The sequence below is a fragment of the Saccostrea echinata genome, unplaced genomic scaffold (assembly GCF_033153115.1).
Source record: "Saccostrea echinata isolate AGI-Se365-2 ecotype Australia unplaced genomic scaffold, CSIRO_AGI_Sech_v1 ptg000054l, whole genome shotgun sequence".
In the NCBI taxonomy this organism is placed as follows: Eukaryota; Metazoa; Mollusca; class Bivalvia; order Ostreida; family Ostreidae; genus Saccostrea; species Saccostrea echinata.
In genome coordinates, this window is record NW_026889803.1 from 62,874,810 (window position 1) to 62,891,088 (window position 16,279).

A 16,279-nucleotide genomic window follows, 5' to 3' on the forward strand; every position below is an offset into this window, starting at 1 on the left:
TCAGAATGGATTTATTTGTTATGGTTTCAGCAGACATGGCTTGTAACAATACCGTCTTTGCTTATTAGGCTCATTATTATAACTGTTGTTTAGAATAATTAAGTTTTAATTCTAGAAATTCATCTTTTTCTCACAGCTCATTTTCTAAAGATGAAATTCTTCCAAATCACATTTCAATGTTTAATACTTTTCATATTTTAATTAACCAAATGGAGTTCGATTTACCCTACCAATACAGGATTCCTAAACTTCAAAAAAAATCCTCACAAACATAAATTTCCGCGTCGATCAAATGCTCTACCAAGCCCCTATCTTTACTCCTTACAAACATAAAAGCTGCTGTAAATGAGAAACTTTAGACACACTGTGCTACAGTGCATTCTAGACTTAGGACGCACTGTGCTACAGCTCATTCTAGACTTAGGTCGCACTGTGCTACAGCTCATTCTAGACTTAGGTCGCACTGTGCTACAGCTCATTCTAGACTTAGGACGCACTGTGCTACAGCTCATTCTAGACTTAGGACGCACTGTGCTACAGCTCATTCTAGAAGTGGTGTAAATCACATGTGGATTCTCCAAAAAAAAGACCTTCAAGAAAATTTATAATCACATTTTTCCCCAAAAGTCAATAACATCAAATTGTACGACTTTTCTACATTTATACAACCATTCCGCACGATAAATTAAAAATAAGGCTTTTTGATATCAAAGACAATTGCTTCTTCAATAAAAATGGAAGTCGAAAATTTTGTTTCTTTTAATTGGTCAACAAAATTACTTTGATAAAAATCACTACTGATTCTACACACAAGTACTCTTAAAGTTGATATTAAAAGGATGCCGGAGTTCCTAATTGACAACATTTATGTACATGGAGTCTTCGGAGACCAGGTCTTCCAACAAATTGTTGGAATTTCGAAGGGCACTAATTGTGCTCCTTTATTAGCCGACCTGTTTTTACATACCTACGAAGCAGAATTTACTCAAAAACTTCTATATGACAAGAAAAGACACGGTGTGGCCATCAACTCGACAATTAGCTATATCGACGACGTTTTATAATTAACTAAAGTTATTCCATTCATATATCGACTCAATATATCCCAGTGACTTTGAAATAAAAGACACCATAGAGTCTGCCACATCTGTTTCATATTTGGTATTGTTTTACTGACTATTGACGATAGGGGCCAACTAATAAATAAATTGTATCACAAACACAATCGTCAATTATCATCATTTATGTAGTAATATTATGCTATTACATGCATATAGTGTTTATTCATACTAGATCAGGAGCATGCTCTGAGTACGATCAATTTTTATTCATGCCGAGGCAGGCTACTGACAGATAAGTTGATGTTACAAGGATTTCAAAGTCAACATTTCGTAAATTCTATGGTTGTTATAATGACCTTGTTACCAAATATATAACCTATCATTGGGTCGAATTTTGACGGACGTGTTTTACATACATATAGGGCTCGCGACGGATGTGACCTATGAACAGGGGATGCTTACTCCTCCTACGCACCGGATCCCACCTCTAGAATTTCCGGGGGTCCGTGTTTTATGCCCTGTTCACAGATTAGTATTGTTTGTAGATTTTTTGAGATCGATCACTGATTGTTATCTTCAGATTTTGCATTAATTACTTCGTAGAACCAAAACTCTTATAAAGATGTTATTCTTCTTATCGGAACCTAATATGGACCGGTAAAATTCAAGGAAGTGTTTAATACATCTTGAGCAAATCGCGAACTTTTATTCATTAACATTGACATAATATGCATGTAAATTCAATTTACAACTTATGTTATTCAGTGAAATGCAAAAAATGTTGAGGTTAGGTTCCGTAAGTGTTCTATTTATTTTCATTGAATATTCAGTTTTTCCAAAGCCAATTATTCAAAAGGATTTGAAACATTTTTTTTTTTCATTTTAGTTAATTGTCTCCATGTAATTTGTATCATTTTTTCCACGTATACAAGAGAAGACACTCAATCAAGGTTTAGTTCTAATCATTCTTCAAATAACAATATGATGGTATAAGTGAAAAATATGTTATGGGTAGTTGAATTTTCTTAAAAAAAATTCAATGTGGTGGTCATTATTTGTTATTATTAGTCGTAAGAAAAGAGCAAGAAAGAGTGTAAGAAGGATATTTATGGTCTCAATTTTTGAACTGCTCTCACTACTGTACCATTCATTCATAAATTCATACTCTTGGGGGCATCACTCAATACTTCGTTCATTTGGAGTTCATAAATGGGGAATTTTTGTCCCTAAGATTACTTTGTGTGGTGTACATTTTGTCTAGATGCGTAGGTCATATAGTTGGTACATTGCATTATGCCATATTATATGCACAACTAGGATCAGCTCAGAGTATTTGTCTGGTACCAGCTGGGATTAGCCCCAGGCAGTGCTAGTAATATATCGCATACTTCTGGGATCAACTCAGAGTCTTGTGGTCTGCTAAGATCAGCCCCAGGCATTATGCTCTCTGGGATCAGCCCGGAGAGTTTGGTGTGTCTGTGCTTTTAGGGATCAGCCCTAGGTATTGGATCTTGATGCGTTAAGCCTCCTGAGATCAACCCGTTGGCTCGTCTTGTTTTGTCCCCTGCAGGGACTAAGAGTCTCTCTAAAATCGGATTTTTCCTGTACACCTGCAAACTTTCGTCATATGCATTGACAAAAAAGGTTTGCCAATCAACCCCTAACTAACACCTCCATAGGTTAATACACACGAGTCTATCCTCTATGTTTACATTTACACATTAGTAAACACACAGCGGGTAGGATCTTCCTTGTGTAGATCATTATCCGCAACAAAATAGCTGACCATTGTCAGAAGAAGAAGAGGTGTTAATACATGTGCTCTGAACTGTCAACTTTTGCCACATCAGTCACTTGGAGGTGTGATTATAGATTTAATCAAAATCTTCAATATTTGCCACAAAATAACGTCATACACATGTCGGTGACATTTTGTGTGAATTTTCAATGCAAAAGCTCATAGAGAACTAAGGAGTTAGGCAATATTTATCAGCAGGGTGCATGGGATGGGTGCCAATAAATCATGAATTGAAAAAGTCTTGGGTCACATACCTTACAGAATAAAAACAAATCCACATGCCCTATCCTCATTTTGTGTGAATAATATATACTGTAAATCACTTTTTATTCGCGAGAAATTTATTTTGTCGCAATTAAGCGAGACAGTGTGCTAACGAAAATTTCATTCTCGCGTATATTATTCCTAAAGATTAAATAGAGCAATAACCACAATTTTTGAAAATTTTGTCTCGCTAATAATGAGTCACGGACTATCTCGCAAAAATAAGGTGTCGTGAAAATTTAGTGATCTACAGTAATTATATATCCATAAAGATAAGATAAGATATATGCTACGCTTAATTACTAATTCAGGGCCCATATCATATGGGCACAAAGAGAACAAACGTATATATATATATATATATATATATATATATATATATATATATATATATATATATATATATATATATATATATATATATATATATATATATATATATATATATATATATATATATATATATATATATTTGAACATATTTTATTGTAATAATACATATAAAAGGATTGGATACAAGTTCTTTCAACTTAATAAATCCTCTCCTTGTTATACAAACAATGAATACAATATGATTGTCATAATAAATAATTTAATTTTAATTGTAACACGTCATTTGATTGAATAAAAGATTTCGTTTAAGGAGGTTGGATCCTGTCGTCAAAAGTAATGAGAATTTTTTATCAAGTATATTTTTAGAATCTACACACGTAGCTTAATTAAAAATGAAAACAAAAAATGGGAGTCAATGCGCTTCTTTTGGCGCTACAGGGCATTTAGTTTGACCTTTTTGCACTGTAAATATATCATACACATGATTCAATTTTTAAAGTTTTCCTTCCAATATTTTTTTATTCAAATAAATTATGGGAACAAACACAGCCTTATTTCATTTTGAATAGATACATTAAAATTTGTGACAACAAAAATTTTTTAAAATTACTTCGCATGTTTAATTATTTGACCTTTTTGCACTCAAAAATATCATTTTTCTGGCATTAAAAATTTTAACAAGCAATAAAATCATTTGAAAGTAATGACATTTTACTGAATTTAAGTAGAATGGTTAAAAATATCTTATATATTCAGAAAATAAAATAAAAAGTGGGGGCCTGTGATGTTAATTTTTAGATAATACTAAAATAGTGCTAATTTTAAGCAAAAGTTAGGGCTATTTTTTTCTGTATTTTCGCAATATATTTGCTATATTTATTAAATATGATGATAAAATTCATGATATTTTATTCAATATATAATTTAGGACCAGCATGAAACAGTTCACGGCACAGAATAACACTGTGTGCAGGCTGCATGGAAAAATAGGAATCCAAACTTAACATATTTCAAATACTTCGAAAGAGAAAAAATGATCATTTTCTTCTAAAAATCCATCCGCCACAAGATATAGTTCCTCTCTTAATGCTTTTGGTATGGAACTTAATCATGGAGTTTTAACTGAATATCGTTTAATTGGTATTGTAGAATTCAAATTTATTGTAAGAACTAAAACATTATGCAGAATTTTTTTAAATATAGGTTAAGACAAAAATCTGCTCAAAAGCTCAGGAGCAAACCTCGTTAAATCGTATAACATAAGTTGCCTACGTCACAATGAGTTACGTCAAAAACGTATTACTCCGCTTGACGTTACTTTTAAAATATGCTCAATTTGAAGCCATTTTTGGAGGAAAAATTGTCTTATTGTCCACACTGAATTAAATTATAAGGAATGAAACTTATTTTAACCTATGTTATACGATGTAACATAACTTGGGGCACTTTACGCTTTTTCATAAACCTCTTTGCGGTTTATAAAGCGTAAACTGCCCCAAGTTATGCTATATCGTATAACATAGGTTAAAATAAGCTTCATTCCCTAAATAAATTTGAGAAAAGGCCGGGTTATAAGCAAGATATACATCTTTAAACTTCCATGCTGAAGTAGAAGAGAAAAAACTGCAGTAGTGGAGCAAAAGTAGTGTAGAGACTGAAATGCGCATGAATTAAAAGCATTTATTATATAGTCTATTTATAGTCCCTATATAATCTATACAAACGCAAACAGTTCATAACACTACATATTCACTAGATTTGAAGCCGTATTCACCGGAGGGTCAGTGCGCGTGCAGCTGCATTGTGACGTCACAATCAACACCTTAAACAACGTTGTAAAAACGGTTTGCAACGGCCGGAGCCAGCTGTGAATCTAAGCAGGAAAAATGTTAGACAATTAACTTATCGCAGGATTACATATATTTTCTAAATATTTAGATGTCTTACACATAGCGAAAGGAAAACATGGAAGTTAAAACTTGTAATATGAAATTTCGCCTCGGTCAATATTGATATTTTTATGGTGAATAACAAACCATATTCACCACCGAAAGAGTACATAATTGTATATTATTTTCCTTACATTTTTCTTCTTTAGAGGTTTTTTTAATGAAGGATTTGGATAAAAATCAAATACTCTAAGTAATATAGTGTGATCTTCATTTGTCATAATCCATGTTTTTTTTTTTTTTTAATTATTATTGGATAATCCGATGAAACTTTTATTAGTGATCTTTATTATCCAAGACAAGGGATGGAGTAATGGTAATGTGTAATGGTAATTGACGGTAATTAATTACAAATTTCGATGTAATTGAAAGTAATGTGTAATTGGCCAAATTTTCAATCACATGTAATTGTAATAAATTAATTTCGAGAAAAGACATGTAATGCACGATTTCTTTTCAATTACACTGATGTTTAATGAATGAAAAATAGCTAACCCCCGCCCACCCCCACCCCCCCCCCCCCACATTTTTCAAGAAAGCTTAGCTGAACTTTTGAACAAATGAACAAAATATTTTGATAATTATTTTAAAAAAAAAAGAATTTACATATTTCCCGTTTTTAGTGAATTGCTGTTTCCCCTTATGAATTTTCTTTAAAACTTTTAAATCAAAATAATCTCTCTGTTTTTAATTTACTAATAAAATTCAATAATTTTGATTAAGTTGTTGATGAATTGACAGTTAAAATACCTAGTCCAATGACTTCTAATCCCTTATTTGCCATGGTGTTTGTTTAAAGCTTGTGTTAGAAGTGATCAACAGGTGCTAATTAGTGCCCTAAGGTGATGTACATACTGACACTGAACTTTAATAGGTAGGTTTGTTTGTTTATTATTCTCAAACCATACAATGGTACATGAGGTACATTAATATTAACACATTTACATATATACAGAATATCAGGTCAAGTAAGGAAGAGTAGCATTGTTACAACGCACTTTGAAAAAAAATTTCAAAGTGCGTTAATTTTGGGACAACGTTAACGCACTTTGAAAAAAAAATTCTTTTCAAAGTGCGTTAATATCGACAATATTAACGCACTTTGAGAAAAAAAAAGTGCACGGCTTGGTCAATATTATTCTTGCAAATTTTAGGTATGATAAATAATTATGTGAACCTGGTTGGATAACTTTTCGGTGATGAAGTCACTTCAGGAACTGAGATATAGAAGTTTTAAAGATTTTTAGGAGTTGTCTTGTTTCCAAAGGTTCTCGTAACTGTTATAAAAGGGAAATGGGTCTTAGAAATAATGAAGGAATGGTTGTTTAATAGCACAATTTCATTTCTTTTCTCTCTCTTCTCTCTTTTTAAAATTTATCCAGTTTCTAATAAGTTTGGTAGATGTAGGTGTCGATAAGTGACTTAAAGCATCGCATTTTTCTTAGGGAAAAGGGAGTAATTATGATTTCTCAATACCATGAAAATTCTCTCTCTCTCTCTCATCTATTTTTCTATCATATTCATCTATCTATCTATTATGAACATATATGAAACAATGGTTGACTCATTTATTTGATGGTAAGAAAATAAACCTTAGCCACATTACTCACTCGACTGAATTTTTTACCTCGTTCACTAATAACTTTTTTCTCAAAAAAGTTATGCAGTCAGATTACTTCTAAATCTGTAATTTGATATCATAAAAACGCTAGACATGTCAAATAGCATGTTTTAATTACCACGTAAATGCATTTTTTCTGAGGAATCATTGTGGATACATTTTGAATGAAGGTTATGCGGCTCTCTTCTTTAATATAATAGGGTGCGTATTTTTTTTTTTTCAGGAAAGCTTATCTCAATCTTTTCATCTATTTTACGTTAACTCAAATTTATTGAGAGAAATAATATCAATGTCATACCAGTTATGTAAATACATATATTTGTGTAGGAAAGATAGAGAGTTGGTCTGAGGGACTTTGTACCTGTCTTCTCCTCTTTCTCGATGAGGGTAGATCAATTCATCAGTTTTTCGGAAGAAATATAACAAATTAATGCTGTCTATTACCAAAATCTAATCCAGAATTTTTGTTTTATACGTATTTTTTCAGAGTGCATTAAGTGTCTCCATGGTAAGAATGTTGATGAACACTCTTAACGCAAAAAAAAAAAAAAAAAAAAAAAAAAATTCAAAGTGCGTTGATTTTGTCCAAAATTTAACGCACTTTGATTTTTTTTTTTCAAAGTGCGTTACCACATAGCATGTATAAAAAAAAGAAGATTATTACTGAAAACATGCCAATATCATTTTAACAAACAAAGACAGCTTCATCAATGAGTCTTCATCTGTGATGAACATAAAGTTCTCAAATTTATACGTATTTACATTAGAAAAAATATTTCTTATCAATAAGTTTCATACGTAATGAGGGAAAAAATGTACACTCCATTACATAATGGAATTCGTCACCTAGAGTGTTTTTATCACATAAATTACATATTTATTGTCACACATACATGTAGACTTTGCTTTTATGGTAGTTTGACACACAATTTGTCAAATACCAGCATTTTGTAATAGCTTAGAATGCTCATAAAAGGAAATATCAAGACAAAATACATCCACTGTAAAACATAAATATTTCAGAAAGCCATAAAAAAGACATCAAATTTCGTATCAGAAATGAATTAACAGTAGCTATCTATATCTGTCAAATATGCCTCTGTGGAAAGTTTCTTTTTCCAATGTGGCAGGAAAAACCTTCAAACCTGATAGATGTAGGTAAGGGGACATGATATTTGAAAATTCATGAACAATTAAAAAACGTAAATGTAAAAAAAAAAATGTTGTATATGAATCTAATATGAATATGTTTCTTAAAATGTAATTTGTAATTGAATTAATTACATTTGCAAAGTAATATTGTAAAATAATTCATTACATTTCAAAATATTTGTAATGGTAATTTAATTGAAGGTTTTGGGCAATTAAGTGTAATTTAATTAATTAATTTCCTTTTTAAATGATCCCATCCCTGCCCAAGACATACATTCATTCATCATTTATTCCCTCTATAAAGAGATACAAATTTGAGCTAATAACACATTAATTTATATACAATTCATATAATATTTTCAAATAAATTATAAGCAGAAAATAAAAGGTTGTATATAATAATTTCACGATTGTTTTACACGAGTTATATGTGCAAGCGCGCTGCACATAGCCGTTGGTATTGTGCACATAACGGATGGACAGACCCATATTCATATCCCTCTCTTTAAGCGAAAGCGGTTGACAAAAAAAAAAGTTGAACACAATGTATATCTACTAGTCACAAGCCACACTGTGCCCTAAATACAGGCATGTACATCTCTGGATTGGTTTTCAGCTCACCTGAGCCGAAGGCTCAAGTCAGCTTTTCTGATCAAAATTTGTCCGTTGTTTGTCGTCGTTGTTAACGTTTCACAATTTCATCTTCTTCTCCAGAACCACTGGGCAAATTTTGACCAAACTTGCAACAAAGCATCCTTGGGTGAGAGGGATTCAAGTTTACTCAAATGAAGGTCCACGCACTCTTTCAAGGGGAGATAATTAAGAAATAGTGAGAATTTGGTGGCATGTTTTAAAAATCTTTTTCTCAAGAACCACTGGGCCAGGAAAGATGAAACTTATATGGAAATATTTTTAGGTAGTGTAGATTCAAATTTGTTCAAATCATGACCCCTGGGGATAGGGCAGGGCCAATATGGTCTTAAATAAGAATACATAGGAAAAATCTTAAAAAATCCTCTTCTCCAGAACCACTGGGCCAGGAAAGATGAAACTTATGTTGAAACATTCTCATGTAGTGAAGATTCAAATTTATTCAAACCATGACCCCGGGGGGCCACAATGGATGATCAAAGTATTACATAGGAATACATAGGAAAAATCTTTTAAAATCTTCTTCTCCAGAACCACTGGGCCAGGAAAGATGAAACGTATCTGGAAGCATCTTCAAGTAGGGTAGATTCAAGTTTGTTAAAATCATGACCCCCGGGGTAGGTACGTGGGGCCACAATGGAAAAATCTTTTAAAATCCTCTTCTCCAGAACCACTGGCCCAGGAAAGATGAAACTTATGTGGAAACATTCTCATCTAGTGTAGATCCAAGTTTGTTCAAACCATGATTTAAGATTTGTTCAAATCATGACCCCCAGGAGTAGGTGGGGTTACAATGGATGATCAAAGGTTCACATAGATATACATGTACATAGGAAAAATATTTAAAAATCTTCTCAAAAACAGTAAAGCCATGATTGGTCATATTTATATGGAAGCATCCTTAGGTAGTGTAGATTCAAGTTTCTTCAAATCATGGCCCCAGGAGTAGGGTAGGGCCAGATATATATTGGAAAATGATCTTTGTAAATCTCAAGAACAGCAGATTATGTCCCCTGGGGTAGGGTGTTGACACAATAGAAGATAAAACTTGTAGGAAAAAAAATTTAAAAATCTTCTTAAGCCATGGTTTGTCAAAGAAATATGGAAGCATCCTGAGTTAGTGTAGATTCAAGTTTGTTCAAATAATCCCCCCTCCCCTTAGAAGTAGGTTGATACCACTTTTAAAATACTGAACTCCTATATGCTCAGGTGAGCGATGTGGCCCATGTTCCTCTTGTTTAAAGAGACACCGTGACGGAAAAACGGGAAAATTGACAAAGTAGAATTTTCGCAAGACACATGCAAATTTTATTCAATTCTTGAAAGTATTAGGTTTCAGAAAATTACAGGTTTCAGAACCTAAAAAAATCTACTTTTATGGAGAAAAATATCAGTAAAAATAATTTTAGTTTGCCCCAACACGAAAATATTGCTTCACTTCTTCCTCTTTAAGGTACGCATGCGCAGAAAAGTTGAAGAAGTTACCATGGTGTCAGTTCCATAGATATAAATGTCGAATGACCGTTTATTTTGATATAATCTTCAAAAAGATGAACAGATCTTATTCCTCACTTTTGATTGCTCCAATTCAATGTTGTTTACAAGTTTCACGCTGAAAATAAAAGATACATGACCTTGACATTGTTGACATATAGCAACCACGTCATAGATACAACTTCTCTTTTTTCGGCACTTACATTTTGCAGTCTTTTCTTGCTTTTACCGTGCAGTTGAAATCTCAAAACTTCGCCTTATTCATATTTCTCATAAATCTTTAGCTTTATGATGCAATTATTTTAAAAGAAACACACGATACTGACTCACTATGTAACTTTAAAAAGGAAGTATTGATGAGAAATCCAAAGCCATGCATGAAGAGTTACATTGTATATTGATCTTAAGTTTTCCATAAAACACAAATTGACGCACTTTCACAGACCATTGATTCCATTGTGGACGACTAGAACTGGTTGGGATTAGGAATAGGAGGGAACATTCGACGTACGATTATGTGTGTGGTTTTGTAAATACCCGTAACCCTCTCGAGGACTCAAATGTTACATTTATAGCAACAAATATTAAGATTGAACCCAACGCAGATCTACTTGCAGTCGCCCAAGAAATAGTCGCTCATCCTGATAATAGTACCCATGTTGTTGCAGTCTCTTGGTTAAACAGTAGAAAAGAGTTTGGTGAAAATCAGTTTTGCTGCGGTTGATGAGAAAATTCGAGTGCTTGGGACAAAACGTAGACTTGGGGAATGCCGCAGCTCAATTTTCTCAATTTTCAAGTAAATCCCACACAGAAAGACTGATTGAATTAAATGCAAGAACTATCCTCAATGAAATTCTAAATGGTAAAGACTATATAGAATAACAGCAAATGGTCACATTATCAGAAACACACGTGCATGATCAGCAAATCATGCATGAGAGATGAAAGTTCGGTTTAGGAATCCCCCCGACTCGCCGAAACAATACGTATAGGGCATCGTTGGACTTAAATAAAAAAAATCATGAACTCAGATCAGAAATTGTAAAATACATGTATATAGATTGTGATATTGTATCTAACAACGAAACACATCTATCAAACAAAGAACAAAGATAACTTGGACATAGCCGGGTATAAATGGAAATGGCTTAGTCGATCTAACGTACACGTGAAAGGACCAAAAGGGTCTGATGGGGTTATTGATCAAAGAGCGTTTAAATATGGAATATAAAGCAGACATACTAGACAATTCAGTGGATGGAATTTTAGGAGTTCACAAACAAACTAACAGACTTCACATTTGTTGTATTTTCTTGCTATTTCCCACCTGAGAGCTCTCCTTGGGGTCGTGATGCGTCATCCTTTTTCTCACACCTACATGCAATATGATACTGATGCAATATTTGTATATGTGACGATTTTAACGCATGCTTCAGGAATTTACCTGACTTTGATAAGGGTGTTGATAGTATACCCCCCTAAAATATCCATTGACAGTGTTCAAAATCAACACAGATATTGTTGAATTTGAACAAAAAATCCTTTTAGATTATGAGAGTGAATGACTAAAGAAAAAACTACTACCTAATTTACGTTTGTATAAAGATTTTAAAACACATTAAAAAAAGTAGAGATGAAAGTATGTACTGATTGTTAATTAATCTACGTACAGTCTCTCTTTCTCTCTCTCTATCTCTCTCTATATATATGTGAAAGCACAAATAAAATCTATGAATTATAAAAAACGATTTTAAAACACATTTTAACACTGAAAACTATCTTTTAATAAATATTCCAAAATTTCAAAGATTTCTTCTTGCTTAATTTAGATGTGGATTTTTACTAATTAGAGTTGAAACTGGGAGATATTAAGGAGAAGTATGAGAAGATAGATTAAGTAATTTTTGCTCTAAAGATGAAGTAGAAGACGATTGCCTCTTTTTGTTACATTGTACTATTAAACATTCGAAACATTGTACTAAACATTCGAATTTTAAAACAGATTTTTTTTACTAGTATTGGATGCAACGCCACTTTGTCTATATCGGATTTAGAAATTACTATTTTCCTTTTAACAAATTTTCCTAGGCAAACCTCAAAACAGCTACGATCATACATGTAGAGGCAGTCTTTGATGTAAAGAAAACGCTGTGTGTAAGGTCTGCCCGATTGAAAAATAAAATGGGTCGTGCACAATGAAAATACGCAATAAGGTTCCGTGAAAGACTGATCTGATTAAATTTTATTCAGTGGTTCAGAAGGAGTTTAGAAGGAGTTGCGGATAAGAGACTGGTCACCCCCATCTGTTACGGACATACGGACGGACGTATAGAAAGACGTAAGGAAGAGCGGACGACCCCACCACTATACACCCTCTGCTTTTCAAGCTAGGAGTTTAAATATGTAGAGAATATTCATGACAAGGAGCACACGGCGGATATGACCGGTCGGCAAGGGATGCTCAATTCTCCATGGCACCTGATCCCACCTCTAAATTTTGAGGTCCGTGTTTGCTCTGCTCCAAATTTGTATAGTGTCATTGGACTTTCGAGATTGAATACTGCTCGTTATCTTCACATTTCATTCACACTTTTGTTCTTTCCATCGTACTAAACCAGTGTTTATACCCTTATTTTATCCTTCATCGACTACTCAGTACCAGTAGATGGCAGGGCACAAACCTGGCACATGATTTACTGAGAAGCAGGTAAAGCATGCACAGTAGCGTGTGATTGACATTTTTGCTCTATCCCATCGTTTCACATTTTTGTTCTATCCCATCGTTTCACACTTTTGTTCTATCACATCGTTTCACACTTTTGTTCTATCACATCGTTTCACACTTTTGTTCTATCCCATCGTTTCACGCTTTTGTTCTATCACATCGTTCCACGCTTTTGTTTTATCCCATCGTTTAACACTTTTGTTCTATCCCATCGTTTAACACTTTTGTTCTATCCCATCGTTTCACACTTTTGTTCTATCCCATCGTTTAATACTTTTGTTCTATCCCATCGTTTAACACTTTTGTTCTATCCCATCGTTTCACACTTTTGTTCTATCACATCGTTTCACACTTTTGTTCTATCCCATCGTTTCACACTTTTGTTCTATCACATCGTTCCACGCTTTTGTTTTATCCCATCGTTTCACACTTTTGTTCTATCCCATCGTTTCACACTTTTGCTCTATCCCAACGTTTAACACTTTTGTTCTATCCCATCGTTTAACACTTTTGCTCTATCCCATCGTTTCACACTTTTGTTCTATCCCATCGTTTCACAATTTTGTTCTATCCCATCGTTTAACACTTTTGTTCTATCCCATCGTTTCACACTTCTGCTCTATCCCATCGTTTCACACTTTTGCTCTATCCCATCGCTTCACATTTTTGTTCTATCTCATCGCTTCACATTTTTGTTCTATCCCATCGCTTCACATTTTTGTTCTATTCCATCGCTTCACATTTTTGTTCTATCCCATCGCTTCACACTTTTGCTCTATCCCATCACTTCACATTTTTGTTCTATCCCATCACTTCACATTTTTGTTCTATCCCATCGTTTAACACTTTTGTTCTATTCCATAGTCTCACACTTTTGCTCTATCCCATCGCTTCACATTTTTGTTCTATCCCATCGTTTCACATTTTTGTTCTATCCCATCATTTCACACTTTTGTTCTATCACATCGTTTCATATATTTGCTCTATCCCATCGTTTCACACAATTGCTCTATCCCCTCATTTTTTTTATTAAACATCTGTTATATGTATATCTATGATACCTATCGTTACATTTAAAATGCTCTCACTTCCACCCCAAACTCTAATTATCCTATTTATTTCAAAATAAAACAGGCAATATAAATACATTAGCTACTTATGTATAATATTTGCAATGCAGGAATTATGTTTTTTTTAGATTGATGTTAGAAAATATGTTTATATTTTCACAATGCTTCTTGTCAACAGATTTCGTGTCAATCAGAATAAAATGTATCAATTGGATTATTAAATAGCTAAAAATGTACGTAATATCTCTTAGCGTATCATGAATTGTTTACTGGGCTAACAGTCAACAGATTTCATTCACAATTAACAACACAGAATATCTTAAAAATGATTGGTCGATTCCTTAAGAAGCTGAAAATGTTAGTTATAAAAGTCATCTTCTGAAATAAGCTTTAGTTACAAAGTAACTGTTGTCTGAGGACTGTTGAACAAAATACATTTAAAAATGTACTGTGCTGCAGTGGCTATCGGTTTGGTAACCGTGGGAATAATTATGGCATGCTTTTATCTAATCAGCCTGTTGTCCGGGAAAGGGTCCATGAGTGTGGTGGAATTGACCCAGACCATCAAATTGGTGCATCTTTTTATTTTTGTCATTTGTTGCCTTTTAAACAACAAAGAACTGCTTGGATGTTCCACTCACCAGGAGGTGCACGCTTCTCAATGCCACATTAAAGGTAATGATGTTAATGTTGTTCTATAGTATATACTGTTTGTTACTGTATTTGTAACTTCATGGTTATTGTAACCTTACTGTAATCTTAATACTGGTTTCATTCCATTACAGAGGTAACCAATGAGATGTTACTCGGAACTATTCCAGCCACAGTCACGGTTTTGGCCATTGTCAGACTACGCGTGTGTCTCTGCAAAGGGGATGCTTCAAAGTTAGTAAGCAAACGCTTTGTCGTCGCCGTATACAGCTTAGAAGTTCTTGGTTCAATTTTTCTCTGGGTATTGCTGCAAACACCTGAACTATTTATGTCTAAGGACAACATCTTAGACAATGTCTTAAAGAATGAAACAGAAAAGAACTTGTTTATTTCTTTGGACTCTTGCTACGAATACATACACTTGATACATTCCAGTGTATCGTTTTACAAGTGGGGTAACATTTTTCTCTGCTATATTTTACCACTGTTTATTTGTATGTGCATTTATTTCAAAATTATCGTTCATGTGAATCAGTCTGCCTCTAGAGTACAAATGCACAGTATTGTGATGCCTTCTCAGGCAACCTCGTTATCTGTTTTGCCATCATTCACTGGAAGACTCCCACACACTAGGGTCAGCAATGGAAATAAAACCACCAGCAACATACAGCGCTCAGTTCTAGGAATAGTCGTGGGAATAATGGTCAGCTGGGGTCCAATATGTGCCTTAAAGATTATATCTTTGATTTCAAGAGATAACATATCTCATTTATACAGAGTGGAGCTGCATCTCATGCTCGCTACATTTGTCCTATTTCCATTCGAGGAAGGTATTCTCCAAAGTGATAAGAGGAAACGCATTTGCTTCTTCTTTAAAAGAATATTCGGTAAATCTAACCAGATCAATCTTCATGGACAGGTGCGACATGGGGTTATTTTGATACCAGAGATGATAGAGTCTGGGGTGAGTACTATCATGAATTCGCTACAAGAAAACGGCAACCCTAAATCTAGCGAACTCTTAGGAATTAGCAGCACAAAATTACAACAACATACAATGACTTCCGAAAAGTCTCAGCGAGCATCCATTGACAGTTTTGAATCTTCTTCGACCTCCAGTTTGTTCTCTCGGCGCAGAGGCCTTATGGTACCATCACTGCGTCTTTCTACCAGTACGGTATCAGATAGCTCGTCTGTATTCATCATTTCCACACCATCATCAGTTGATCAACACTCTACATATCTATCCAGCAATGCTAGCTTTTCACCTCTATTCTTTAAAGTAAACAGAGGGGCTATTACTAGTACTGATTCCTTTGAAGTCGGATCGTTTACATGCACCCCGTACTCCTTGAGAACTTTTTCATTTGGTTCTACCTTGTCCTATGATTGTCAAAGTCCTACAGGATCTGGAAGGACTGCTTCGTTTTCCCGAGCCCGATCTAAATGGAGATCCTTTCAAAGAAAAGTTTCTTCTTCCTTGAAATACAATGTATCATGATACTACATT

At 33.9% G+C, this 16,279-nt stretch overlaps 1 protein-coding gene across 1 annotated transcript; it reads left to right on the forward strand.

The window, feature by feature from the left end:
- The first annotated feature begins 345 nt into the window (after positions 1-345).
- On the forward strand, positions 346-16,270 carry LOC133172098 (uncharacterized). The gene is made up of 3 exons (XM_061306907.1): positions 346-557; positions 14,578-14,690; positions 14,904-16,270. The coding sequence occupies exons 1-3, from the start codon at positions 346-348 to the stop codon at positions 16,268-16,270; spliced, it is 1,692 nt and encodes a 563-aa protein (XP_061162891.1).
- Positions 16,271-16,279: the final 9 nt, after the last annotated feature.

Excerpts from the sequence above, each read along its gene's own strand:
- LOC133172098 (XM_061306907.1), top strand. The coding sequence starts at position 346 with ATGAGAAACTTTAGACACACTGTGCTACAGTGCATTCTAGACTTAGGA. Across the intron at positions 558-14,577 it reads CAGCTCATTCTAGAAGTGGT|TGGCTATCGGTTTGGTAACC; the intron begins GTAAATCACATG and ends ACTGTGCTGCAG. Across the intron at positions 14,691-14,903 it reads TGACCCAGACCATCAAATTG|AGGTAACCAATGAGATGTTA; the intron begins GTGCATCTTTTT and ends ATTCCATTACAG.